Source organism: Podarcis erhardii, assembly GCF_964252035.2.
Source record: "Podarcis erhardii genome assembly, chromosome: 14".
Classification (NCBI taxonomy): domain Eukaryota; kingdom Metazoa; phylum Chordata; class Lepidosauria; order Squamata; family Lacertidae; genus Podarcis; species Podarcis erhardii.
The window spans coordinates 53,209,080-53,234,779 of record NC_138503.1 but is presented as its reverse complement, the minus strand read 5'-3'; the positions used below and the strand labels follow the sequence as shown (position 1 = coordinate 53,234,779).

The 25,700-nt window shown below is 47.7% G+C and overlaps 1 protein-coding gene across 3 annotated transcripts in view; it reads left to right on the top strand.

Annotated features, from left to right (window-relative positions):
• Nucleotides 1-25,700, top strand: part of RADIL (Rap associating with DIL domain) — a 75,727-nt gene that overhangs the window by 35,161 nt on the left and 14,866 nt on the right. The window contains exons 1-8 of one of the 3 annotated variants that reach the window (XM_081839585.1): nt 1,455-1,702; nt 8,126-8,460; nt 12,595-13,278; nt 14,577-14,614; nt 18,216-18,376; nt 19,346-19,458; nt 23,477-23,714; nt 24,984-25,156. In XM_081839585.1, the coding sequence (XP_081695711.1) occupies nt 1,696-1,702; nt 8,126-8,460; nt 12,595-13,278; nt 14,577-14,614; nt 18,216-18,376; nt 19,346-19,458; nt 23,477-23,714; nt 24,984-25,156 (1,749 nt within the window). In that variant the 5' untranslated portion in view covers nt 1,455-1,695. Of the gene's footprint in view, nt 1-1,454; nt 1,703-1,943; nt 2,240-8,125; nt 8,461-12,594; nt 13,279-14,576; nt 14,615-18,215; nt 18,377-19,345; nt 19,459-23,476; nt 23,715-24,983; nt 25,157-25,700 lie in introns of those variants that run through there. The other 2 variants (XM_081839584.1, XM_081839583.1) reach the window with 2 other exon arrangements.

The following is a 25,700-nucleotide window of genomic DNA, read 5'->3' as shown; positions in this document are numbered from 1 at the left end:
CTGTTTCAGAGGTTGTTTTTAAAAGTCTGGAATGGATTAATCCATTTTGAATTACTTTCTATGGGAAAGCACGCCTTGGTTTTCGAATGCTTTGGTTTTGGAACGGACCTCCAGAACAGATTAAGTTTGAGAACCAAGATACCATTGTATTTAATTTTTTCTTGGCTCCGCACGTACATGTGGTCACTTGTGGCTAGAATGCATGCAAGTCGGGGGGACGCCTGTATTTAGTTTGCTTTTATTTCACAAATTTGTACACAGCTTGGCCGTAGAAAGACCACACAGGCCAAAAGGATAAAACAAGGAAATCCAGAAATAAAACCACAGCCATGCGGTCAAAGCATACAAAAAGTTCAAATATCCAAAGAGACTGAAACTCACACCAGCTTTCTAAACTTGCCTAAGCAAGAATGCTTTTAGCAGGCAACAAAAAGAGAACAGCGTAAGAGCCTGCTGGTTATATCAAGAGGCAGGGAGTTCCAAAGTACCACACTGAACAACTGAGTTCTTAGAAATGCAGAACAGGGTTCTGGTGGCACCTGTAGCAATGCCAGTTTGGCTGACTGAAGCGGCAAAGTGGGCACTTGTGGGATAAGTGCTCCTGTTGCGACCCACCAGTTGAAGACCAGTGGATGGAGGACTGCCCTGCCCTGTCTGACAAACCTCAGACATTTGAGAGACAAAGCTGTGGTCCTCCAGAGGTTCTTGGGCACCTTAAATCCCCTTGGCCATTGGCAACACAGGCTCTGTCAATGGTGGTGGTGAGTCAGAGCCCCTTTGAATATAAATTTAATAAATAATAATAATAATGCCGCAAGGACTCAGGTTCCTCCTCTTTCTTGAAAAGAGCCTGGCTTTGGCTCGTTCATCTTATCTCTCTCTTTTTTTTTCGCATGGAAGCCTGGCAGAGCCCTGCAGTTGGCATCATTCAGGTGCCATCGCAGGACTCTGAAACTAGCCTTGGTGCGAGTTCACGCGCGTGCAATTCCTTGGCAAATTTCGCCTTGTCTTCTGGCCGCGTGCCACGAACACAACTCCTGCGTGTCATTTGTGGACTCGCGACTGCCTTCCTTTGGCCGAGCGGCTGGCGTCATGTGGGGCAGGTTTGTGGCCGCGCAGGACTCCGGTTTTGCCTAAAATGGCTGCAGGCCACAGCGCCGGAACACTGTGCTCTTTTTGTCCACCTCTTCTAATCCCCAAGGCATGTAAACAGCATGGGCAGCCCTCCCCTCTCTCCCCCTTTCCCTGGTCACCTCTTTAATTTTCCCAGCAAAGGAAGGATGGATTTTATAACAACAACAACAACAAAAATGAATTTTGGAACCCAGGGAGAGTTCCTCACCAAATAAGGCACTAGCTTGGATATTGGGATCAACATGGGACACGCAGCTGGCTGGCTCAGACTTAGAGGGTTTTGCCTGCTCTGTGAAAGAGTCTTGCTCTCTTGTGAACAAGGTGAGGGATGCCTTTCCCGGCCCCCTCCCCAACTTCTGCAGGGTTCTTCTCTGTTTCCAGAAGAGTCTGTCTTCTGCATGTGTCCAGGTGGTCATTTTTAGCAGAGAAGAACCCAAAGAAAATGCTTCGGGGGCTTTTCGCTTTCGGATTATTATTTTTTAAAGCTCAGGAATGGGAAATGGTGGCATTCACCAAGTAGAGGCTCCAGCTGGATTTACATCATAGACAAGATAGCAGTGGATGCCAGGTATGAAAGTCGCCCGGCTCTGCCATTGGGCGGGGGGGGGCAAGCAGATTTCTGTGTACCATGCTCATCATTTCGCCGCTCATTACATTGCTGCGTTTGGGGTTTGCGGCCTCTGGCACACAACTGCCTCGGGTCTTCTTTTCTCTGCCTGCTGAGAAGCTCCCTAACTTTGCTCCAACTTTACACCCTGCAGCACAGAAGAGCGAGGGTGGATTGCAGAGGACCGTTCCACTTGGGGGAGGGGGAGGAGACTCTACCACTTGGGTCCGGAGCAGGGACGCCGTTTGGGCTTTTGCATTTGGGTGCTCGCAAACCGCCCAGAGTCCCACATTTGTCTTCCTGGCAGCCTTCCTCTTCTTTTTTTCCCCTGAAGAGACGGTGTAGAGAAGTTAATTATTTCTTGCCTCTGCAGCAAAGCAAGCAGAAGGCTCACTGCAGTCTGCAGGTCCTGCCAGCCTTGACTGCAGGAGGCAGGAGGCAGGTGCCCATAGCCTATGCCAGAGAGGGTCTGGGACACCGCACACCCCCTGCTCCATGGTAAGCCACTGACTCCCCCCCCCCAATCCATCCCTCTCGGCTGGCGGGGGCAGGGGGTGTATCACCTTCTGCGTTCCAGCTTTCGCTTTTAAATTTCTTGTTTGGTTTTTTGGAAAAATGCCCTCTCTGCTCACTACGCCAGCCAGCTGTGGAGGGGTGCTCTCAAGCCCCCAGATGGGTTTCTTTGATGGGGTTGGGGCAGGGAAGGTTGGGTTTCTAAGAAAAAGGAGAGTGAGAGAATTTCGGAGGGGGAAAGGGAAGCTGGAGAGAAAGCTGTCAGGGAAAGATTGGAGTAATGCCGTTGTTTTTACAGCTGAGCCAAGCAGACAGTTAGCGGGGATAGAAATGGTTTTTTCTCTCTCCACCCCACCCCCCCTTTTCGCATCCTCAGTGTGTTGCCTTGGAATGAATTTTGCAATCAGGATTGTATCGCTGCATGTTTTGGAGACGAGAGCAAAATAGGGGCCAGGAGGGTGGGGCGTGATGGTTTTTTAAAATGCACTTTGATGGAAATCTGTTATGCTTCCTGCCCTCCCCCGGTCCGTTCCTGAACTTTCCTTGCTAGTTTAAAAGCAAGCATACCTTGAGATCCTGCACACCTATGGTAGATTTCTATCAATGACTTTGGTCTTGGATACGCAAGCCCTGTGCTCAAATCCTGTGACTGCCCCGATAGAAACCAGCGTGGCTTTGCTTCCCGGTAAATGTGTTTTGGGAGGGCAGCCTAAAAACTGCGGGGGACATAGTGGGAGAGCTGGGTGCAGGAGCTGTGAGCCAAAAAGTCCCTGGCCAAAGTCTCCTTCCAGCCAGACGTCCGCCAAATAACATTTGCCCATCCACAAGCATTAAGTAATAACCCCATATACCCAGGAGACGTCTGCAACTGAAGACGGTACGTTCAAACAACTCTCTGACTTTTAGAAGACATCGGAAGGCAGCCCTGTTTAGGGAAGTTTTTAATGTCTGATGTTTTATTGCATTTTTTTATATTTTGTTGGCAGCCGCCCAGAGTGGCTGGGGAAACCCAGCCAGATGGGTGGGGTATAAATAAATTGTTATTATTAGTAGTAGTAGTAGTATTATTCAGATCTATATCAATCTCACATGCATCGTCTCAGTGCAGGCCTGAAGTGGCAGAGAGAGAAGGAGGGGCGGATATTGGCCATCAGAAGAGCTGGTTGTGTCGACCTTGTAAATAAGCCCATAGAAATTACTAGCCTGCAGATTTTTTTACTACCCAGCTGGCAGAGGAGCAACAGAGAGTGCCCTTCCCCCTACGGCATCTGTCCTGCATTTCTTGGTTGGTTGCAGAAGAGCTGGGCGTGGGCTTTCTCCCCCTGGCATCTGCTTGCTTCCTATGACTGCCAGTGACGTGCGGTCAGGGGACTAAGGGGACGTGGCTAGTTCCCTAAATGTTCCTGGTAAATTAGAGTACAGTGGTGCCTCGCAAGACGAATGCCTCGTAAGACGAAAAACTCACAAAACGAAAGAGTTTTTAGTTTTTTGAGTTGCTTCGCAAGACGGATTTCCTTATGGGCTTGCTTCCCAAGATGAAAACGTCTTGCAAGTTTGTTTCCTTTGTCTTGCGAGTTTGTTTCCTTTGTCTTAAAACCATGCATTCAGGGGGTACAGTTGCGACTTGACTTCAAGGAGCAACTCATAGCACGTGGTGTGGTAGCCTTTTTTGAGGTTTTTGAAGACTTTGGTGATTTTTGAAGCTTTTCCAAAGTCCGTGCTTCGCAAGACGAAAAAATCGCAAGATGAAAAAACTCGCGGAACAAATTAATTTCGTCTTGCGAGGCACCACTGTACAGTCACACCTCGGGTTGAAGTCGCTTCGGGTTGAGCATTTTTGGGTTGCGCTCTGCGGCGACCCGGAAGTAACAGAACATGTTACTTCCGGGTTTTGACACTCGCGCATGCACAGACGCTCTAAATGATGTCACACGCATGCGCGGAAGCAGCAAATCACGACCCGCGCAGGTGTGCAGATGCGGGTTGCGTTCGCTTCAGGATGCAAACGGGGCTCCGGAACGGATCCCGTTCGCACCCAGAGGTACCACTGTATTAAAGTGTTGTAAACAAAACCTGCCCTTTCCCCCTTATGGCGTACCCTGGAGCCCATATAGAGTCCTTAAGTGGCTTCCCTATTGGTAGGAGAAAATAACAGAGGCCAACCAGAGAACATTGAGAAGCAAAGCCTGATCTTTATTGAACTTCTGCAACAGGGTCCCCACTCACACCATGCAGGAGGAAGGAGGGACCCCGAACAATGGTGCGCACAGCCTTTTTAAATTGCCCACCCTGCAGCCCAAGACACCCCCCCCCATACATCACACATACATCACAGAAGAGGCATCTACAACAGAATCCTGTCTGGCAAGAAACCTGTTGATGGGTTTACCTGGCTGTTAATGGGTTTACCTGGAGAGCCGGGGGGGGGGGCATCCTTTTGTGATGATAAATACTTAATTCCTGAGTCCAGGTCACAGGCTGCACCATATTCATGTGCCCTTAAGGCAGTATTTGTGAGCAAAGAGACAATGGGGAGGTTTTTTCCATTTCCTCTCTCCTTGTAGAGAAAAAAAATTGAGGTCAATTTGGGAGAGTTAAAATGGTTCCAGGACTATTTTCCTGTACTGCTTCAGTGGTTTATATATTTATGTATGTGTTTGCCTTGTAAATTTATGAACATTTAATTTATATATTTGAGACCTTAAATTCTTATAACAAAAGTACAGTGGTACCTCGGGTTACAGATGCTTCAGGTTACAGACTCCGCTGACCCAGAAATAGTACCTCAGGTTAAGAACTTTGCTGCAGGATGAGAACAGAAATCGTGCTCCAGCGTCACGGCGGCAGCGGGAAGCCCCATTAGCTAAAGTGGTACCTCAGGTTAAGAACAGTTTCAGGTTAAGAACGGACCTCTGGAACGAATTAAGTTCTTAACCCAAGGTAAAGGTAAAGGTAAAGGTAAAGGTAAAGGTAAAGGTAAAGGACAAGAAGTGAGCAAGCTGGCTGAGGGTGGGTGGGTGTTTTCCTCCTCCCCAGCCTCTGCTTTGACATCTTCCCCTGGCTTTTAACTGGAGTACAGTGGTACCTCGGTTCTCAAATGCCTTGGTACTCAAACAACTTGGAACCCAGACACTGCAAACCCAGAAATAAGTGTTCCGGTTTGCGAACCTTTTTCAGAAGCCGAAAGTGCTCCATTTTGAGTGTTAAGCTTCCGTATTGAGTGGCACACTTCCGTTTTGAGTGTTACGCTGAGGTCTGTCAGTTTTTGCTATTCATTTTGCATTTTTGTTTTTGTGGCTCTTTTCGTCTTGTTTCTGTGACTGTGTGGAACTCAGTTCAGCTACTGATTGATTGATTGATTGATTGATTGTGTAACTGCAGTACATTGTTTATTACTTTCATTTTATGGATCAATGGTCCCTTTAGATAGTAAAATTCATGTTAAATTGCTGTTTTAGGGGTTGTTTTTAAAAGTCTGGAATGGATTAATCTATTTTGAATTACTTTCTGTGGGAAAGCACGCCTTGGTTTTGGAACGCTTTGGTTTTGGAACGGACTTCTGGAGTTTGAGAACCAAGATACCACTGTATGAGAAACCTGGGAGGCAAACTACTAATCCCCTGAGATGGAGGCCAGGCCGGTCTTTTTTCAATGGCATGTTCCTTCAATATATATATATATCTCCATTGATTTCTTTGTAAGTAAAAAGGCACATTATAAAACCACACAGTAGTCCAGGGTTCCCCAAACTTGTGTCTACAATTCCCATCATTCCTAGCTAGCAGTGGCCAGAGATTATAGAGCTGTCGTCCAAATCCAGCTGAAGACTCAAGTTTGGAAACCCTGCTGTAGGCAGTGAGTTTTTAACCATGAGTAGAGCCTCCAGTAGATCACTCCCAGTAGTGATGTATGGAAGTGAGAGCTGGACCATAAAGAAGTCTGATCACCGTAGAATTGATGCTTTTGAATTCTGGTGCTGGAGGAGACTCTTGAGAGTCCCATAGACCGCAAGAAGATCAAACCTCTCTATTCTGAAGGAAATCAGCCCTGAGTGCTCCCTGGAAGGACAGATCCTGAAGCTGAGGCTCCAAGACTTTGGCCACCTCAGGAGAAGAGAAGACTCCCTGGAAAAGACCCTGATGTTGGGAAAGATGGAGGGCACAAGGAGAAGGGGACGACAGAGGACGAGATGGTTGGACAGTGTTCTCGAAGCTACCAGCATGAGTTTGACCAAACTGCGGGAGGCAGTGGAAGACAGGAGTGCCTGGCATGCTCTGGTCCAGGGGGTCACGAAGAGTCGGACACAACTAAACAACTAAACAACAAAGAGCCTCCTGAGTTTCTGAGGCAGTCTCCCTTACTAACTTTTGAGGAGCAATAGTGGAGAAAAGCATCACCCCCTGCCCTTGTGGGATTCTTGGCCGCCCAAGGAAACAAGGATCTCGGGCTGGCTGGAATCCCTTTGGCCTGATCCAGTGAGGCTTCCTCATGTTCCTCATTAAAGGCTTCGTTCACAGGCACACTTGGTGGGGTGGCAGGAGAGGGCCTCCTCGGTGGTGGCTCCTCCCAGGCAACTTTGGAACTCCCTGCCTAGGGAAGCCAGATTGGCTCCCTCCTTGCTGTTGTCTCACCAAGTGAAAACCTTCCTGCTCCAACAGGCTTTGGGGAACTGACTGCTTTTAAGGAAAGAGCTGGTCCTCTTTTTTATTTTAATTATCGGTCATTTCCCCCATGTCATTATTATTATCTTCATTGCAAAACACAGACAAAAACAATACCACAATGACAACTAAACATTAATTGGCTATACATCATCTAACATCACACATACTTCTGACTTCCAAAACACCTCATTGGGCTTCTAAATATTCTTATTTACGCACTTCTTATTATATCTTACATATCAGGAACAATTTTTACGCTTATAATTCTCTTTAATATTCAACATTCAATCTACACCTGTCAGGAGATTTGCATTCTCACAGTATTGTTTTAAATATTCTTTAAATATTGTCCATTCTTTGCTCACTTTCTGATTTGAGTTTTCTCTTATTCTCCCAGTCATTTTCTCAAGTTCCAGGTATACTATCATCTTCACTTCCCAGTCAAGCTTTGTAGGAATTAAGTCACCTTTCCCATTTTTTGCTACCAGAATTCTGGCCAACGTGGTTGCATGCTTAAAGATGGCTCTAAAGTTTTTTGGGATTTCAGTGGACATAATGCCTAACAGAAAGGCTTCTGTTTGTTTGTTTTTGCTTTGTTTTTTGAAAGGATACAATAAAAAGGAAAGTATCCTATTTATTGTAATTATTGGCACTATTTAGTGGGAAGAAACTCCCATAAAAATCCTCGTTGTTGCACCTTTTACATGGCTGTTTATTTGTATATATTTTAAAATTTTATATATGGATGTTTTATGATGGCCTATACTTGTAACGCTTAATAAAGGTTTGGCAAAGTAAGTAAGTATCGTTTTAATAGATTTCCCTCTCCCCCCCCCTTTTTATACATTTTTATTAGTTTTTTAACACATCATTTCCAACATTCATTTAACATAACTTCTTATCTTATACAATATTTTAGACTTCCGTCAACAACCTCTGAAGATTTTTTGTTCTTTATCACTTGTTCTGCATTTCTTAATTTCTCTATGACTTTTAATTGTCATTAACTAATCATTCTCTTCATGGTTTTAATAGATTTCTCACATATGTATGCTTAATTTTTTTAATGATTCCCCACCTGTAAGCCACCTTGAATCTCTGCCAGGCAAAAAGGTGGGGCAAGAATAATAATGCTGCTGCTGCTGCTGATGATGATGATGTGTTGTTTTGATGCCTGGCATAAAATCCCCTCTTGTCCCCCCCCCAGGGATCAATGCTCAGGCCCGGAAGCTCCAGCGCAACCGCACCAAGGGCGCCATGACGCTTCTGACGGGGTGCAAGAGCCACGCCACGCAGACCTCCCTCCGCCGCACCGTCAGCGAGACCAGCCTCAGCCAGGCGGGCAGCGCCAGCGCCGAAGGGGGGCAGCAGGAGGAGCAGCTGAGGAGGCATTACTCCACGCTGCCCGAGACCCTCCAGTGCCTGGAGAGCGGAAGGGATGCGCAGCCGGCGCCCGCCGGGGACCAAAGTGGCAACAGCCTGCGCTACTCGCTGTACCAGTCCCCACACCTGCTTCTCCTGCAGGGCTACAGCCAGCAACACGTAAGCAGGCGAGATGCGCCTTTGCTAGGCTCTGCGGCATTTAGGTCTACCGCTTTATATACCTCTGGGTACAAATTTAATTTGTTCCAGGGGTTCGTGTGCACACTGAAAAATCCGTATCCAGATGCGCTGTTTCTGCGCATGCGCACGACATGATAGAGAACTTCTGCGCATGCGCGAGCGCAAGGCCCGGAAAAATACTTCCAGGTTTGCCACTTTTCCAACCCGACGTTTACATTACTCAAGAGTAATGTGACCCGAGGGTCTACTGTATGTCTCTCTCTGTGTATATATTCATCTCCGCCAAGCTAAGCAGTTGGCTCCTTACCTCTCTCGCCCTGACTTAGTCACTGTGATCCACGCGACTGTCACTTCCAGACTTGATTGTAACTCGCTCTACATGGGACTGCCCTTGAAGCTGACCCAGAAATTCCAGTGGGTGCAGAATGCCACGGCGAGACTCCTTACGGGCTCCTTGTCACGGGATCACATTCACCCGGTGTTATACCAGCTGCACTGGCTCCCGGTGGGGTACAGGATCAGGTTTAAGGTGCTGGTTTTAACCTTTAAAACCCTATGTGGCCTAGGACCCTTGTACCTACTGGACCGCCTCTCCTGGTATGTCCCACGGAGGACCTTACGGTCTTCAAACAAAAACATCATGGAGGTCCCGGGCCACAGGGAGGTTAGGCTGGACTCAGCCAGAGCCAGGGCTTTTTCGGCTGTGGCCCCAATCTGGTGGAAAGGTCCACAAATGACAACACTTTGGAGGTCCCAAGTTGCAAGGTGGTTAGATTGGTCTCCACTAGGGCCAGGGCCTTTTCAGTACTGGCCCCGACTTGGTGGAACACACTGTCACAAGAGACTAGGGCCCTGCGGGACTTGACATCTTTCTGCAGGGCCTGCAAGACAGAGCTGTTCCGCCAGGCCTTTGGCCAAGGCACAGTCTGACCCCCTCTTTTGGTAATCCGCACAGAACTCTAGCCCAATGGTTGCCATTGATTTGATTCTGAATTGATTTTAGAATGAATTGATTTTAGAATGCTGGGTTACTTTATTGTTAGCCGCTCTGAGCCCAGCTTCAGCTGGGGTGGGCAGGATATAAATAAATTATTATTATTATTATTATTATTATTATTATTATTATTATTATTTGTAAGTGGTGCACAGAAAAAACTGAAGCAACAGCAGGCAACTTAATCCGTGTCAATTTTTGCAAAATCAAAGTTGCTGTCATTACTACTACAGTGGAACCTCAGGTTACGGCGGGGATCCGTTCCGGAGGCCCCGCCGCAACCCGAAAACAATGCAATGCAAAGCGTTGCGTCTGCGCATGTGCACGATTTAGTGCTTTTGCATGTGTGTGAACGGCGCGAACCCAGACATAACTCATTCTGGTACTTCCAGGTTTGCGTCGGTCTCAATCCGAGGGTGACATAAGCCGGAGGCAACGTAACCCAAGGCTCCACTGTATTTGTCCAATTTTGTACAACCGTCCTTCATTCAAAGATCTCAGGGCGGTTCACAACGTAAAAATACAGAACGAGAACTCAAAATGCACAATCAGAACAAGGCAAAACCAATAACCCACAAACACGTGTAAGAGGACCCGTGCGTTAGCAACGAGTAAGGCCGATTTCTGTCTTACATGACAGCACCCTTGAATTCGGGAGGGCGGGGGCCATGGGATCGGCTACTTGCCAGGCCCTTTCACCACAAAGAGGCAGGGGGTGCACAAGTTTAGGGTCCTCAGATTTTTCAATTCATTCATTTATTCAGTTGATATCCTCACTCCCTCGTGGGGGGGGGGGCGTTCCACGGTTTAACTCTGCACTGCATGAAGCAGGATTTCTTTTTATCCATCCCAAATCTTCCAATTCCCAGCGTCACTGGATGCCCATTCAAAGCACATCATTTACCTTCAACCATTCTGGGGTCCATAGTTTACCCCTGAAAACAAAACGGTCAATATCCTAATGGCATTATATAAATCTCTGGTGCATGCTGTGTACGGTTCCGGTTACCACGCGTCAAAAATATTTTACAGAGCTGGAAAAGGCTTAGAAAAGAGTATTGGAAGGAGCTGGAAGCTTGCAATGTTTGGGGCTTTCTAGTTCAGAGGAAAGGTGAGCGAGAGGAAACACGATAAGAGATGTATAAAATTATGCAAAGTGTACAAAAAGTGGAGAGGGAGTTTTTCTCCTTCTCTCGTTGCACTAGAATTCAGGGACATCCGATGAAGCCAAATGCTGGGTGATTCTGGACAGGCAAAAGGAAGCCCTTCTTCGTGTAACACAGAGTTAGACTGTGGAACTCCCTCCCACTTGAAGCAGGGATGGCCATCAACTTGGATGGCTTTAAAAGAGGACAAATTCACAGAGTGGCAGATCAAGTTGATGGATTATGCCGAAATGGCTAAAATGACCAAAAGAATCGGAAATCAGGAAGACCAAAATTTTAATAAGGAATGGGGGAAATTTATAACTTATCTTAAAGACCATTGTAAGCAGTTAAAATCGTTAGTAGGATTGGAATAAACCTTGTAGTTTAATCATGAATTTTGGATACAATGGAGAGATAAAAGATTTGGAATTATATTATAAAAGATGCAGGAGGAAATGATTTACAAACAGGACCCACAAAGGGAAGGAGGGAAGTCCAGGAGATTTTGGGAATCTTGTGTTTATGTTGTATGTTGAATATGTGACTGTCAAATTTTAATCTGAAAAAGCATATATATATATATATATATATATATATATATATATATATATATACACACACATACACACACACACACACACAGAGAGAGAGAGAGAGAGAGAGAGAGAACAGAAAGCAGCCAGGTCAGCATGGAAGCTGCTCCCCGGTCTCCAGTGACTCTGTAGTGAACGGAAGGCTTTCTGCACATCCTCAGAGGCACCCTCTCCTTGCTTGCCACGCCGACCACAGATTGCAGTAGGGTTGAGCCTTGTCATTTGGAAGGAGAAGGAGAAGAAGAGTTTGTATTTGATATTCCGCTTTATCACTACCCGGAGGAGTCTCAAAGCGGCTCACATTCTCCTTTCCCTTCCTCACCCACAACAAACACTCTGTGAGGTGAGTGGGGCTGAGAGACTTCAGAGAAGTGTGACTGGCCCAAGGTCACCCAGCAGCTGCATGTGGAGGAGCTGAGACGTGAACCCGGTTCACCAGATTACGAGTCCACCGCTCTTAACCACTATACCACACTGGCTCTCGGGGAACAGATTGATACTGAGTCTATGAAGGTGGGCCTGATCCAGCAGGCTCTTCTGACATTCTTAGGTTCAATCCTTAGCATCTCAGCAATATGACAATATGGAGACAGATGCTCCTTCGTGGACTCAGCATCAAACTATTTCTTGGTCCCCTGCAAAAAAATGGGAACAGGTGAATATTATTAGGAAAAGGGAAACCTCAAAATGATATATAATGAGGACCCACAAAGGGGAGGAGAGAAGTCCAGGAGATTTTTGGAACCTTGGTGTTTATGTTGTATGTTGAATATGTGACTGTCAAATCTTAATCTGAAAAACCGAATAAATAAATTAAAAAGAAAACAGGGTGCTGGCCCAGATGGGTCATTGAGATGGACCATTGACGGTGGAATATAAATGGAATAAAGATAAAGGTAAAAGGACTCCTGACCATTAGGTCCAGTCGTGGCCGACTCTGGGGTTGCGGCGCTCATCTCGCTATACTGGCCAAGGGAGCCGGCGTACAGCTTCCGGTCATGTGGCCAGCATGACTATGCCGCTTCTGGTGAACCAGAGCAGCGTACAGAAATGCCGTTTACCTTCCTGCCGGAGCGGTACCTATTTATCTACTTGCACTTTGACATGCTTACGAACTGCTAGGTGGGCAGGAGTAGGGACCGAGCAACAGGAGCTCACCCCGTCATGGGGATTCGAACCGCCGACCTTCTGATCGGCAAGTCCTAGGCTCTGTGGTTTAGACCACAGTACCACCCATGTCCCATAAATGGAATAGAATCATAGAATTTTAGAGTTGGACCTCAAGAGCCATCTAGTCCAACCCCACTTAGTGCAGGAAGGAAGGAAAATATTGAATAAACGTCTTTCTCTGTGTATGTTTGTGGTTTTCTCTATGCAGGACAGCTTGGTCTATTTGCTGAATCGCGACCAGCACACCGTTGGCCAGAGGACTCAAGCCAGCAAGCCCAGCATCAGCCTCTCGGCTCCGGACATCCTCCCCCTCCATTGCACCATCCGCAAGGTCAAGGCGTCCGGCCGCTCGAGCCACCGCCCCGAGGAGAAGCTGGTCCTGGAGCCCATCCCCGGGGCGGCCGTCTCCATCAACTTCTCCGAGGTGGGCAGGACGGCGGCTCTCCACCACGGCGACCTCATCTCCCTCGGCCTCTACTACCTGCTGCTCTACAAGGACCCCGTGAAGACACAGCCGCTGCCCGCCCAGACCCTCATGAGGCTGAAGGCCGCGCGCCGAGCCTCCGAGCCCGAGCTGCCGTCCACCTGCAAGGTCTGCGGCAGTCAGGCGAGGGACAAGGGCTCGTCGGCCAAGAAGGCGCCCACGCCGCCACAGGGAGCCTCTGGGCGGAGGGGAGGCCGCCGGAAGCTGCAGCTGGAGTTTGACAAGGCCAACGAGGACCTGCTGCTGCGGAGGATCGTCACGCTCATCGAGCCCACCAGCGACGACCACAAGCTGGCACCTGCCTTCCTCCTCTGCCTCTGCGTCCAGCACTCGGCCGGCCACTTCAGACCCGGGGAGTTTGGCCATCTCCTCCTCAAGTTGGCCAAGATGATACAGAGGACCGTGTGGGTCAGTATATATTGGATATACAGTCATACCTCAGGATAAATATGCTTCAGGATAAGTATATAAGCATATAAGTAAATATACTTCAGCATAAGTATATGAGTAAATATACTTCAGGATAAGTATATAAGCGACCCAGAAGCAATGGAGTGTGTTACTTCCGGGTTTCGCTGCTCGCATGCGCAGATGGTCAAAATGATGTCACACGCATGCGTGGAAGTGGCGAAACATGACGTGCGCAGACACAGTCTTACGTTCTATTCAGGGTGCGAACGGGGCTCTGGAACGGATCCCGTTCACATCCCGAGGTACCACTGTATTGTGGGATGTGATACATAAGTAGCAGTCAAGTACAACATTCCTCGTTTTCCTAGAGTGGACACGCAAGGGGATGTTTGGTTCAGCCAGTTAAAAACTTCCTGTTTCCTCCTGGACTGGGGCAACCTTCCTCTGGCATGTTACAAGAGGTGGGCGTGGCCTTACCTGTCCAGGTAACAAAAGCGCAAGGCACGCAGCCCTCCTCCCTTCTTCTCCATCTTCCTTTCCTCGTGTGAACTGCAGTGACTGCCAGTCTGCAGTCACTCCAATTAACCCCCCATATGGGGTAGACCCACATGTATATATCTTTGTAACTAAGTCTGCCTTCAGGGATCCAACTGTGAACTGATGATGTGTGCAAACTACTTTTATATACTTTACACAAGATTGTGTAAGAGAATCTATATTGATTCTATATCTATATTACCAGAATATATTACCAGAGAATCTATATTACCAGAAATCTATATTGAGAAGCTTAAACAAGCCTGCAACCAGCTACCCACTGTGCGTTCAAAGGGGAATGTTAAAACTCTGCTAAGTTATAGAACTTGCTAGCGCAAGTTAGGAAGGATATTAATAAACAGTATCTCCTCTCCTGCCTCCCTGAACATTCCCACACATATAATTGAATCTCTCTCCTTCTTTCGGTCAAAGAGAACAGGGCCTTTTTAGTGGTGGCTCCCCGTTTGTGGAATGCTATCCCCAGAGAGGCTCACCTGGCACCATCATTGCACGTCCTCTTTAACCAGGCCTGAAGATTGGTTGTCCTTCTGCAAATCTCTGGGTTTCCCTGCTGTGAATGAACACTCACTACTGGGGCGGGGGGGGGGGCGGGGAAGGAGGGGGAATTTATTCTGAGAAAACGTGGCTAGCAAGCAACATTGGGACTGGCTGTGCAGATTTGGGTACTTTCTCATCTTCACAGTGTCAGTGATATTTCATTCCCTTTCCCTTTTTTTTGTTGCCTTCCTCGATTCCAGGAGAAAACAAACGAACTAGCCGAGAAACAGTCGCAACAGTAAGTCTACTGCATCTAGGATTTCCGCTTCTTTCTGTGAAATGTTGCTTCCAAATAAATGTGCATGTAGGTTTTGGTTTGCATGCCACCCAAACCAAGCTCTGTGTCATCCTGGGGGTGAGGAGGATGCCTTCAAAATACAGCATGCAAATGCATCATATAACAAGCAGTTTTTATCTTAAAGGCAGTCTTCTAACAAATGCAAAGCCTATTCAATTGAAAAGCAAATGATAAAAGGACCTAGTTCTCACAGTACAGCAAGCCATGGTTTATTCGTGCTTTGTGTGAATGCTGAACCTAGCCAGCAGACTAGCCTTGTTTTGTTTTCTGGCAAGAAATTGCAGCACAATGTCATCGTTCGTTGCTGTTCTTGCTGCTTTTGCTAATTATGCACAGCCTGGAGAAAATGGAGAGAGATTTTTTCGTTTTCCTACCACTAGAACTATTGGACATGTAGTGAAGCTAGATTGGAAGATTCTGGGTGGATAAAATAAAGTTTCCTTTTATCTATCCCGAATCTTCTGACATTCAGCTCCAGCTCCCAAGAGACAGCCTTTAATAGGAACATTTCTTAATTAAATTTGCTTCTGCAGTTGCATAACCATTCTGGACAGAAATACAGCCTTGGTTTTTGAGCGTCTCGGAAGCAGAATGATTTGGAAGCCGAAAACCGGGAAGTAATTGCTTCCGTTTTTGAATGTGCCTCGGAAATCGAACGGCTTCTGCTGCATGTTTTTCCATTTTTTCAATGGATATTGCCAACCGCCCATTGATCCTTGGTTTTCGAACGTTTTGGAAGTCGAAGGGTCTTCCGGAATGGATTACGTTAAAAAACCGAGGTTCCACTGTACTTCCTCCAAGAGAGGGAATAGAAAAGGGTCGAAGTGGAGTAAACTGGCTTGTGTCCAGATCTGCTTCCTGACATGTGTATTCTGCAATTCTGCTCAAGTGCAGAAAGGTCTCGGAGACCCCAGAGGGATTTGGGATTTAGCATCCACTTAAACCCCTAGGAGAACCTTCAATCGTCACCCAAAGGATTCATTCTGCCTGCTGGTCGCAGGAACCAATATCACAAACCTGTGTCTCCTTCCCTCCAATGCCTGGCCACACACAACATACAAGGCCACCACCTGTGATTCCTAATTCAAACCCTGGAGTCCCTGATACTTGTCTATCTGTTTCTTTATTGCATTTATTTATTGCATTTATAAGAGACAGGGGTGGCACTGTGGGTTAAACCACAGAGCCTAGGACTTGCCGATCAGAAGGTTGGCGGTTCGAATCCCCACAACGGGGTGAGCTCCCGTTGCTCGGTCCCTGCTCCTGCCAATCCAGCAGTTTGAAAGCATGTCAAAGTGCAAGTGGATAAATAGGGAAGGTAAATGGCATTTCCGTGCGCTGCTCTGGTTCGCCAGAAGCGGCTTAGTCATGCTGGCCACATGACCCAGAAGCTGTACGCCGGCTCTCTCGGCCAATAAAGCAAGAAGAGCGCCGCAACCCCAGAGTCGGCCATGACTGGACCTAATGGTCAGGGGTCCCTTTACCTTTATTGCATTTATATCCCACCCTTTTCTCCAGGGAGCTCAAGGTGACATGCATGTTGCTCCCCCTTGACCTTATTTAATCCCCACAACAGCCCTGTGAGGTGGGCTAGACTGAGAGGCAGGTAACCAGCAAGCAAGCTTCACGGCTGAGCATGGATTTGAACCCTGGCCTCTCCCAGATCCTTGTCTGATGCTCTAACTGCTACACCACGCTGCCTCTCACACTCCAAATTTTCCTTCAGTTGCATAATCCACATGGGTTGAGGAATGCTGCTTGCCTTGGCACAGAATTAGGGTTGACCACCTTACAGAAGCCTGATCACTTCTTGCGGTTGTTGTTTAGCTCGATGGTGACAAACAGAGTGTGGAAAGGACAAATGTCTCTGTGCGCCAAGTCCGGCCTTTTTCGGTCTCCTTTTCTTTGTGTTTATTGTTGCCTTATCTTGTTTGCACAGCAACTCAGCCAGGCTCTCCTAGTGTCCTTTATTTGCTCGGTTGCATTCCTCCTCCGATTCCTTAACAACTCAGGAAGGCATCTGATGAGAGAAGGAGGGGACTTGATTAAGACAATCCATTCAGACAGGGTTGAATTATTATTGCGGCAATCTATATATAAAGCAGAAACAAAAAGCAGCGCTTTGGTGCAAGGGGAAGAATGAAACCAGATCCAGATTTCCTTGTCCTCTTTACATAATTGGAACAGTCTTAATATAAGGGAGCAGAGCTGGTGTGTGCAGTCGCTCTCGGGAGCCTATCATTTTGGTGAAATGATCCCATATGATTTTATTTATTCTTTTGGAATAAACAACCAATCTTGGCGCCTGGAGAGACTGTAAGGAAATGCTGGCGGGAAGAAGAGGGGCATATCCTTCTGAAAAAGAAGGCTGCTTCTCAGGAAGCTGGGGTTAAGCAGAGCCATGTGGTGCAGTGGTTAGTGCAGCCTGCGCCAACATCTGGCACTCTCCAGATGTTTTGGACTATAGTTCCCAAGTGCCCCAGATTTTCCACAGGAACCTCAGGCGGAATAGCCATCCCTACACTGGTCAAAACCTTTCCACCTTGTGCCACATCCGACTTGCGCGATTTCAACTTCATGTGCTTGGCAGCTGTTTGGCTGAACTCGCCCAAATTAAAGGAGTCTTGGTTGACCACAAACTTGACATGAGCCAACAGTGTGACGTGGCAGCTAAAAAAGCCAATGCAATTCTGGGCTGCATCAATAGTATAGCATCTAGATCAAGGGAAGTAATAGTGCCACTGTATTCTGCTCTGGTCAGACCTCACCTGGAGTACTGTGTCCAGTTCTGGGCACCACAGTTCAAGAAGGACACTGACAAACTGGAACGGGTCCAGAGGAGGGCAACCAAAATGGTCAAAGGCCTGGAAACGATGCCTCCTGAGGAACGGCTAAGGGAGCTGGGCATGTTTAGCCTGGAGAAGAGGAGATTAAGGGGTGATATGATAGCCATGTTCAAATATATAAAAGGATGTCACATAGAGGAGGGAGAAAGGTTGTTTTCTGCTGCTCCAGAGAAGCGGACACGGAGCAATGGCTCCAAACTACAAGAAAGAAGATTCCACCTAAACATTAGGAAGAACTTCCTGACAGTAAGAGCTGTTTGACAGTGGAATTTGCTGCCAAGGAGTGTGGTGGAGTCTCCTTCTTTGGAGGTCTTTAAGCAGAGGCTTGACAACCATTATGTCAGGAGTGCTCTGATGGTGTTTCCTGCTTGGCAGGGGGTTGGACTCGATGGCCCTTGTGGTCTCTTCCAACTCTATGATTCTATGATTCTATGAAATGCACGGAAGGCGGAGAGCTTAAAAGCTCTTTTGGGGCAGCTTTCTCCCTAAGCTCTCCGCCTTGCATTCCGGGCTCTGGGAGGCTCTTGAGGAAACTCAAGGCGGTTGTGTGAGATCTTGCGAGGGTCTCTCAGAGTCTGGTGAGCAAAGCGGAGGTTCGAAGATCCGTTTGGAGAGGGGTGGTGTTGTGTTTGTGCGGGAACTGCGTCCCTGTAGCTCTGCTGGGATGCCTCTCAACTCTGCGCTTGTCTCGTCAGCCAGGATCCTGCGTCTCTCTCCCGCTTCACCATCAAAGACCTGCTGCCCGACTTGCAGCACATCCTTTTCTGGATGTCGAACTCCATCGAAATCCTCTACTTCGTCCAGCAGAAATCCCCGGTTTACATCCAGAGCATGGAGGAGGAGCTGGACATGAAAGGTGTTTTATTATGCTTTTAGATTGGTTGGAGTGGGTGGGGTCAGGGTTGGATTTAGGTTTGATGAGGCCCTAAGCTACTGAATGTAAGGGGGCCCTTTATATGTCCAGCTGTCCTTTGTCAACAACAAATTGTCTACTGTTTTTTGTGTTGAATATATGCTAGTATATGGCAATTTGTGGACCTAATAGGTATCTCAAGCCATTTGTACATGTTACTCCCCATCTAGTTTTCTGTGGGGTGGTGGGGTTGGTATGGAGGACCTCTAAGCCACCGAAGTCCCAACTGGAAGCCTGATGTGGCTCAGCCCTGACATGGGTGGGCAAGAATCAGGCTTCTTGATTCGCTCCCTCTGAAGACGAGCAGGGAGGGCGTCCAATGGCAGCCGAGTCCGATGAGTTTTACAGGTCCAGAGTGACACCCATGGGAGCCTTTTATCAAGGTGGGGGGCAGAAGTTGGACAGGGCTGTTGCCTTCCTGTCTGGTTGGAAAGAAGGGGTGCTTTTGGCTGGCTGGACAGGCTTTCCTCTCCATTTCTGCATCTCTTGATACCCAAAGGAGACCATAAACCCGGTCAGTTTAAAAGGTCAGCAAACTTCACTGAGTTATTTCACACATGCAGAGTTGTGGGAGTCTCTCCGTCTTAACATTTGTGGAGTTGGCTGTGTGGCTCTTTCCATGCCGACTTGGAACCCCTTCACATTCTCTGTCTTTTCCTGGCGCATTATCTTAATGCGATTTTTTAAAAACGACGCTTAAATTAATTGCTTTAAGGGATTATTAAGTGTGTTCACCTCTCTGGGTTCCTGCAGCACAAGGGGCGGTTTGCAAACGTGAACAATAAATAAACACATTAAGGTTTTGGCCTCCAAATGTGAGGCTTTTTCTGCAGAGCTGCAGAGGTGCCTTTTCTCGAGGAGCAAACGCTCAGCCTCAAATGTTCTTCTTTCTTTTTCCTGTCTCCCTTTTAGGATCCAAGGAATCTCTCATTTCCCTGACCATCACTGCCAGCGAAGAAGCCATGACAGTCCTTGAGGAAGTCATTATGTATACCTTCCAGCAGTGTGTCTATTACATCTCCAAGGTAAATATACGTCCCAGGGAGCAGTGGGGCTGAGGGCTGCTTCTCCTGACCTAGGTCCAAAGACTGGGGAAAAAACCCCATATTTATTTTATTTATTTGATGAAATGTGTGTGCCGCTCCAGCATAGAAATCCTCAAGGCAATCTACGGAAAGAGTAAAACAGTGAGGTTATTAGTCAGACCAGTTAAAACATTTGAACATTAAAAACCAGCAATAAGCTAAAACACACACCAGCATTCTATTCTTCTTCTTCTTCTTCTTGTTATTTATTTTTATTATTAATAATAATAATAAATTTGTATTCCGTCCTATGCCAATAGATCTCATTGGTGGTTCACAACAAAAAAATACGATATACAAAATACATAACACATTCTAGGTATCTGGGTAAAGGTAAAGGGGCCCCTGACCATTAGGTCCAGTCGTGGATGACTCTGGGGTTGCGGCGCTCATCTCGCTTTATTGGCCAAGGGAGCCGGTGTTTGTCCGCAGACAGTTTTTCAAGGTCATGTGGCCAGCATGACTAAGCCACTTCTGGCGAACCAGAGCAGCGCACGGAAACGCCATTTACCTTCCTGCTGGAGTGGTACCTATTTATCTACTTGCACTTTGACGTGCTTTCGAACTGCTAGGTTGGCAGGAGCAGGGACCGAGCAACGGAAGCTCACCCCGTCGCGGGGATTTGAACCACTGACCTTCTGATCGGCAAGCCCAAGGCTCTGTGAAAAGGTTTCTTCAGCAGGTGGCGGAGAAAAGACAACGAAGGCTGCCACTGCTTGGTGTCCATCGGCGGGGAGTTCCAAAGTGCGTAGGTGCCGCCAGTCTAAAAGATCAGACTCCTTACGTCTGAGGAAGGGCTATTATGTGGGTCAGTTCCTCAGATTGAAGGGGTCAAGAGGGTATGCATGAGGCAAGGCGATCTTGCAGAGAGACTGGCTTGTGGTAGACGGAAGGGCGGGCATTTCTGAATGCAAGGCAACCCCCCCTTGCAAGCAGAAATCAAGCCTGTCAGGGAGAAGGTTAATGTTGATCTTTGCCTGTCGTGTGAAAGTGGCCCTTTTAGCTGCCAAACCAACCTTTCTGAGGATGAAGATAATGAGGTCCACGAATCACGGTCTTTACCCAATGTTACAGCAGAGGGGGGGTGTCCTCGTTCTAGACCTCCCCAGGAGCACCCAAGATTGCTTATTTAGCTCAAATCATTCCCCAGTTGCAGTCAGAGGCACAGACTCTCTCAACCATTGCAGAGCTTATTCTGCCCCCGCCCCCTGCAGAGAAACGGCTGTATCTCTAGGCATGACCCTCAGCTGCACACATGGCTGGCATCGCGCAAAGAGAAAGCGTCTCCTTGCAGATGCAGCCCTGCGCATCCTGCACTGCACCACAGGCAGCCAGCCGTGCATGGCAGTGACAACCGTCGCTGGCTGTGGTGATGTCACGGGAAGAAGGCGAGAGGGAGGGAGATCAGATCGGAGGGCGGCAACTTCCAGCAACCTGAAGACATGATACAATACAAACGCTTTTGGGTAGACATCGAGAAGTCAGCAAAACAGAGGGCTTGTCTTTTTAATCTCCTGTTTGCAAACTATAGGGACGCAGGTGCCACTGCGGTCTAAACCACTGAGCCTCTTGGGCTTGCCGATCAGAAGGTTGGTGGTTCGAATCCCCGCGAAAGAGTGAGCTCCCGTTGCTCGGTCCCAGCTCCTGCCAACCTAGCAGTTCAAATGCACACCAAAAGTGCAAGTACAGTGGTACCTCAGGTTAAGTACTTAATTCGTTCCAGAGGTCCATTCTTAACCTGAAACTGTTCTTAACCTAAAGCACCATTTTAGCTAATGGGGCCTCCTGCTTCCGCTGTGGCGCTGCAGTGCGATTTCTGTTCTCATCCTGAAGCAAAGTTCTTAACCCGAGGTACTATTTCTGGGTTAGCTGAGTCTGTAACCTGAAGCGTATGTAACCCGAGGTACCACTGTAGATTAATAAGGTACCATTCCAGCGAGAAGGTGTAAAATTTGAAGTGTAAGCTCCTCGAAGGCAGGGGACTCCTCTCTCTCCCCACCTCCCTGCTTGCTCCTTCGCAAAGCTCCGAGTACCCGGGTTGCAACGCTCTTTTCTCGAGCGCCAGGCGTCTGGCCGAGAGGAACCTCTCGCAAAATGAGTCAGGTCTCGCAGTTTGCAAGGCCAGAGAAATGAGCACTTTTACCGGAAGGGTGGGGGAACACTTTCTGAGACACTATATTTGGAGGAGTGACTCTGCCTTTTGCCAGTTCTGGCGGACATTCGGCAAGCCTCCGCGTTGGAAAGCTGTCTTTTCTTTCCCTTCTCAGCTTTTCCTGGTGTCCTTCCCACTCTCATCTTAATTTTTATTATTATTATTATGAAGAAAGCAAGAAAAGCGATTCAAGGGGAAAATGCCACGCAGGGTTAACAAAACCCTCAATAGTATACTCCACGCTGGTGCAATAAAAATAGAATGATATGACTATTGATTTCAAGCCCAGAATAAAACGAAAACCCACGACTGTTGTGGGCTGAGATGAATCTTAAAGAGGAATAATATGTTATAGTATTGAATTAACCAGAATCCATTGATAACAGAGGGAGGGGACAAAGTGTTTTCCTCTTTATTGACATGTGTTAACACAATCAAGCCAGACAGCTGCAAACTTCGCGTTCTTTCCATCTTGGAGATTGGTCCAATATTCCAACCGTCTCCGTATCTGCCTGCCCTGCCCTCTCTCACTGCAGACTTCATTAATGCCAGACCACTGGCACGTATAAAAAAATGCATTTCTGAAAATTAAAAATGTATGAAATATATGGCACAGCAATAAAACTGCTAGCATATTTGCAAAGCTAAGCAGGGTCCAGTATGGTTTCGATTTGGAAGGGGATCCATGTTTCGAGATTCCTGTATTGCAGAGTCCCTTCCAGCGCTACAATTATATGATTCCAGTCCTGATTTATTGCCTTCTCTGCAATACTCTTCTATTTGTGAGGCCTTTCATAGAATCATGGAATGGTCAAGTTGGAAGGGACCTCGAGGGTCATCTAGCCCAACCCCTGGCAACCTGAGCGCATCTTAGTTTAATTTGTGTGCCACCCAATTACTTTTTTTTTTTTAATTTCGGAAATGCAACTTTCCCAAAATGCCAGATTTGCACAAAAGAGCTGTCAAAAGCAACATTTGAAAAAGGTGTGTGTTTGTTGCTCCAAGTCAGGAATCCAGAGGCCTGTTGTGGGTTCAGATACAACAACAACAACAACAACAACAACAACAACAACAACAATTTATTTATACCCCGCCCACTCTGGACGGCTTCCAACAAAATATTAAAATACAGTAATGCATCAAACATTAAAAGCTTCCCTAAAGAGGCTGCCTCCATATGTCTTCTAAAAGTCTGGCAGTTGTTGTTCTCTTTGACATCTGATGGGAGGGCGTTCCATCTAGATAAATAGATGTTGTTGTTGTTTAGTCGTTTAGTCGTGTCCGACTCTTTGTGACCCCCTGGACCAGAGCACGCCAGGCACTCCTGTCTTCCACTGCCTCCCGCAGTTTGGTCAAACTTGTGTTGGTAGCTTCGAGAACACTGTCCCACCATCTTGTCCTCTGTCATCCCCTTCTCCTTGTGCCCTCCATCTTTCCCAACATCAAGGTCTTTTCCAGGGAGTCTTCTCTTCTCCTGAGGTGGCCAAAGTCTTGGAGCCTCAGCTTCAGGATCTGTCCTTCCAGTGAGCACTCAGGGCTGATTTCCTTCAGAATGGACAGGTTTGATCTTCTTGCCGTCCATGGGACTCTCAAGAGTCTCCTCCAGCATCATAATTCAAAAAGATAAATAAATACACACACACACACACAAATATCTAGATAAATAGATACACACACACACATACAAGCTGCAACGCTTCCCCAGCGCTACGTGGGACCAAAGTGGGTCACTCGCCCCTCCTCAGAACATTTGTTATGAGAAGTTCAGAGCTGAGCCGCTCTTTCTCTCTCCCCGTCCCTGTCCAGTCTCTGTACGTGTCTTTGCCACCCTTGTTGGACTGCAACCCCTTCCAGAGCGAAGGGCGAGAGGGCTGGCTCTCTTCCCCGCCTCTTCCTGAGGAGATACGCAAAGTGGTGTCGACCTACCAGGCCAGCTTGGACCTCCTCCGCCAGTATGAGGTGCACCTCGAAATCAGCTCCCAGATGTTTGCCTACCTGTTCTTCTTCTCCAACACCCTCCTCTTCAACCAGCTGATGGAAAAAGGTGAGTGGTGGGAGGAGCTTCCAGGTGGGAGGTGTGGGGTGTGAAACACAGAGCAGTCAAATTCCTAGAGTGGACATGTTTAGACATGAAGAGGGATGTTTGTCCAGCCAGTAGATAAACCACCTGTTCCCTCCTGGGCTGGGACAAACTTCCTCTACAGGTGAGCAGAGGTGGGTGTGACCTTACCTGTGCAGGTAACAAACAGGGCAAGCAGCCATCTCTCTCTCTCTGACTCCATTCCTCAAAGAAGCAACATCTCCTTAGCCTGAGATGCTCTCTTGGTTTCCAGCCAAGAGAGGACAAAGGAACTATCTCATGGGATAGATTCCAGGTGTGTATACAGTGGACGCTCGGGTCGCAAACGTGTTCCGTGCGGGATGCACGTTCACAACCCACAGAGTGTGCAACCCACAGTGGCGCGTCTGTGCACGCGCGGGTTGTGATTCGGCGCTTCTGCGCATGTGCAAAGCATGATTTAGCGCTTCTGCGCATGCGCAACCGCCGAAACCCGGAAGTAACCAGTTCTGGTACTTCCGGGTTTCGCCAGTCCATAACCTGAAGAAACACAATCTGGAGCGTCTGTAACCCAAGGTATGACTGTATTTTGTAACTTAAATCTGCCTTCTGGGATCCATTTGTGAACAGAACGTGTGAGTAAAGTCTTTTATACTTTTGTACAATACTGTGTTGTGTCTATTCTTTTTTAGGAGGGAATAAAAGGGGAATTACCAAGTTTAAAAGAGGGCTGTTACTCTGCTAATTCATAGAACTTGTTAACACAAGTTGGGAAGGATATAATTAAACAATATATCCTCTCCTGCCTCCCTGAACATTCCCACAGGAGGACCAAGGATGCTGGCAAGAGATCATCATCATTGTCATTTTATTTGTACGCCGCCTTTCCATAGTTAAAACAATGCTCAAGGCGGCTTGATCTGGAGACGGGGATCTGGAGCAAGATTTAATTCTATCAAGGTTTAATTGTTTCATAATTATCGTTCCCCACACCCTCTGTTTTTAGCTGTCAGGGGGAAAGGAGGGGTACAAATCAATCAATCAATCAATCAATCAATCAATCAATATTTTAATAAGTAAATGAAATAAAATCTAAGAAGCGCTTGTAAATTATTTGAAATGGGAAAACCTGGCAGAAATGAGGATCTCAAGAGCATCAGGGGTTCAGCTGGGCAATCTGACAATGCACATCCGAAGCTGGTGATCCTTCCATGACCTTCTTCTTCTCCTCCTCCTCTTCCTCCTCCTCCCCAGGCTCCTCCTTGGGCTGCTTCCATTGGTCGAAAGGCGTGAGAGTCCGTGCCACCCTTCGGCTGCTCCTGGAATGGGCACAGCGTGTGGGCTTTGGGCAGCTGGCAGACGAGTTCTTTGGCAAGCTCTCCAGTGTGGCCAGCCTCTTGGCCATGCCAAACTCCCAGCTGGTGCAGGTGAGGAGCCCTTGGCCTCAAAGGGGCACGTCCAGTTGGGCAGTCCAGCAGGGGGGGAGTTTTATGTGCCCGCAACCACCGTTTCGTGAGTAGGGTTGCCAGGTCTCTGGGGGCTGACCCAAAGTCTCCAGGCTTGTCTGCTTACCCCTTGCAGGTGGCAGGACGGACAGAGGGGGCTTGACTCTCCAGCTGGGTGAGGGCACCTTTAAAAAAAATAATTTAATCGAGGAGGCTGCCTGCAGCTTGAAAGCTTCAGCCCAGCAGGAGCTGGATACAGATTATTGCATGGCCTAAAACGGGGCAGGAGTGTCCTGCCCTCCTCCCCTCTCCCAATAAACTTCCATCTCTTATTGCATAGTCTTTCTGGGGGTAATGCTCTCCTCCCCTCCCTCTTCCCCTCTCCCAATTAACCTCTATCTCTGGAAATTTTTGCATAACCTTTCGCGGGGTGTTGATGCTCTCCCCCCCCCATTAACCTCTATCTCTGCAAATTATTGCATAGTCTTTCTGGGGGGTGATGCTCTCCTCCCCCCCTCTTCCCCCT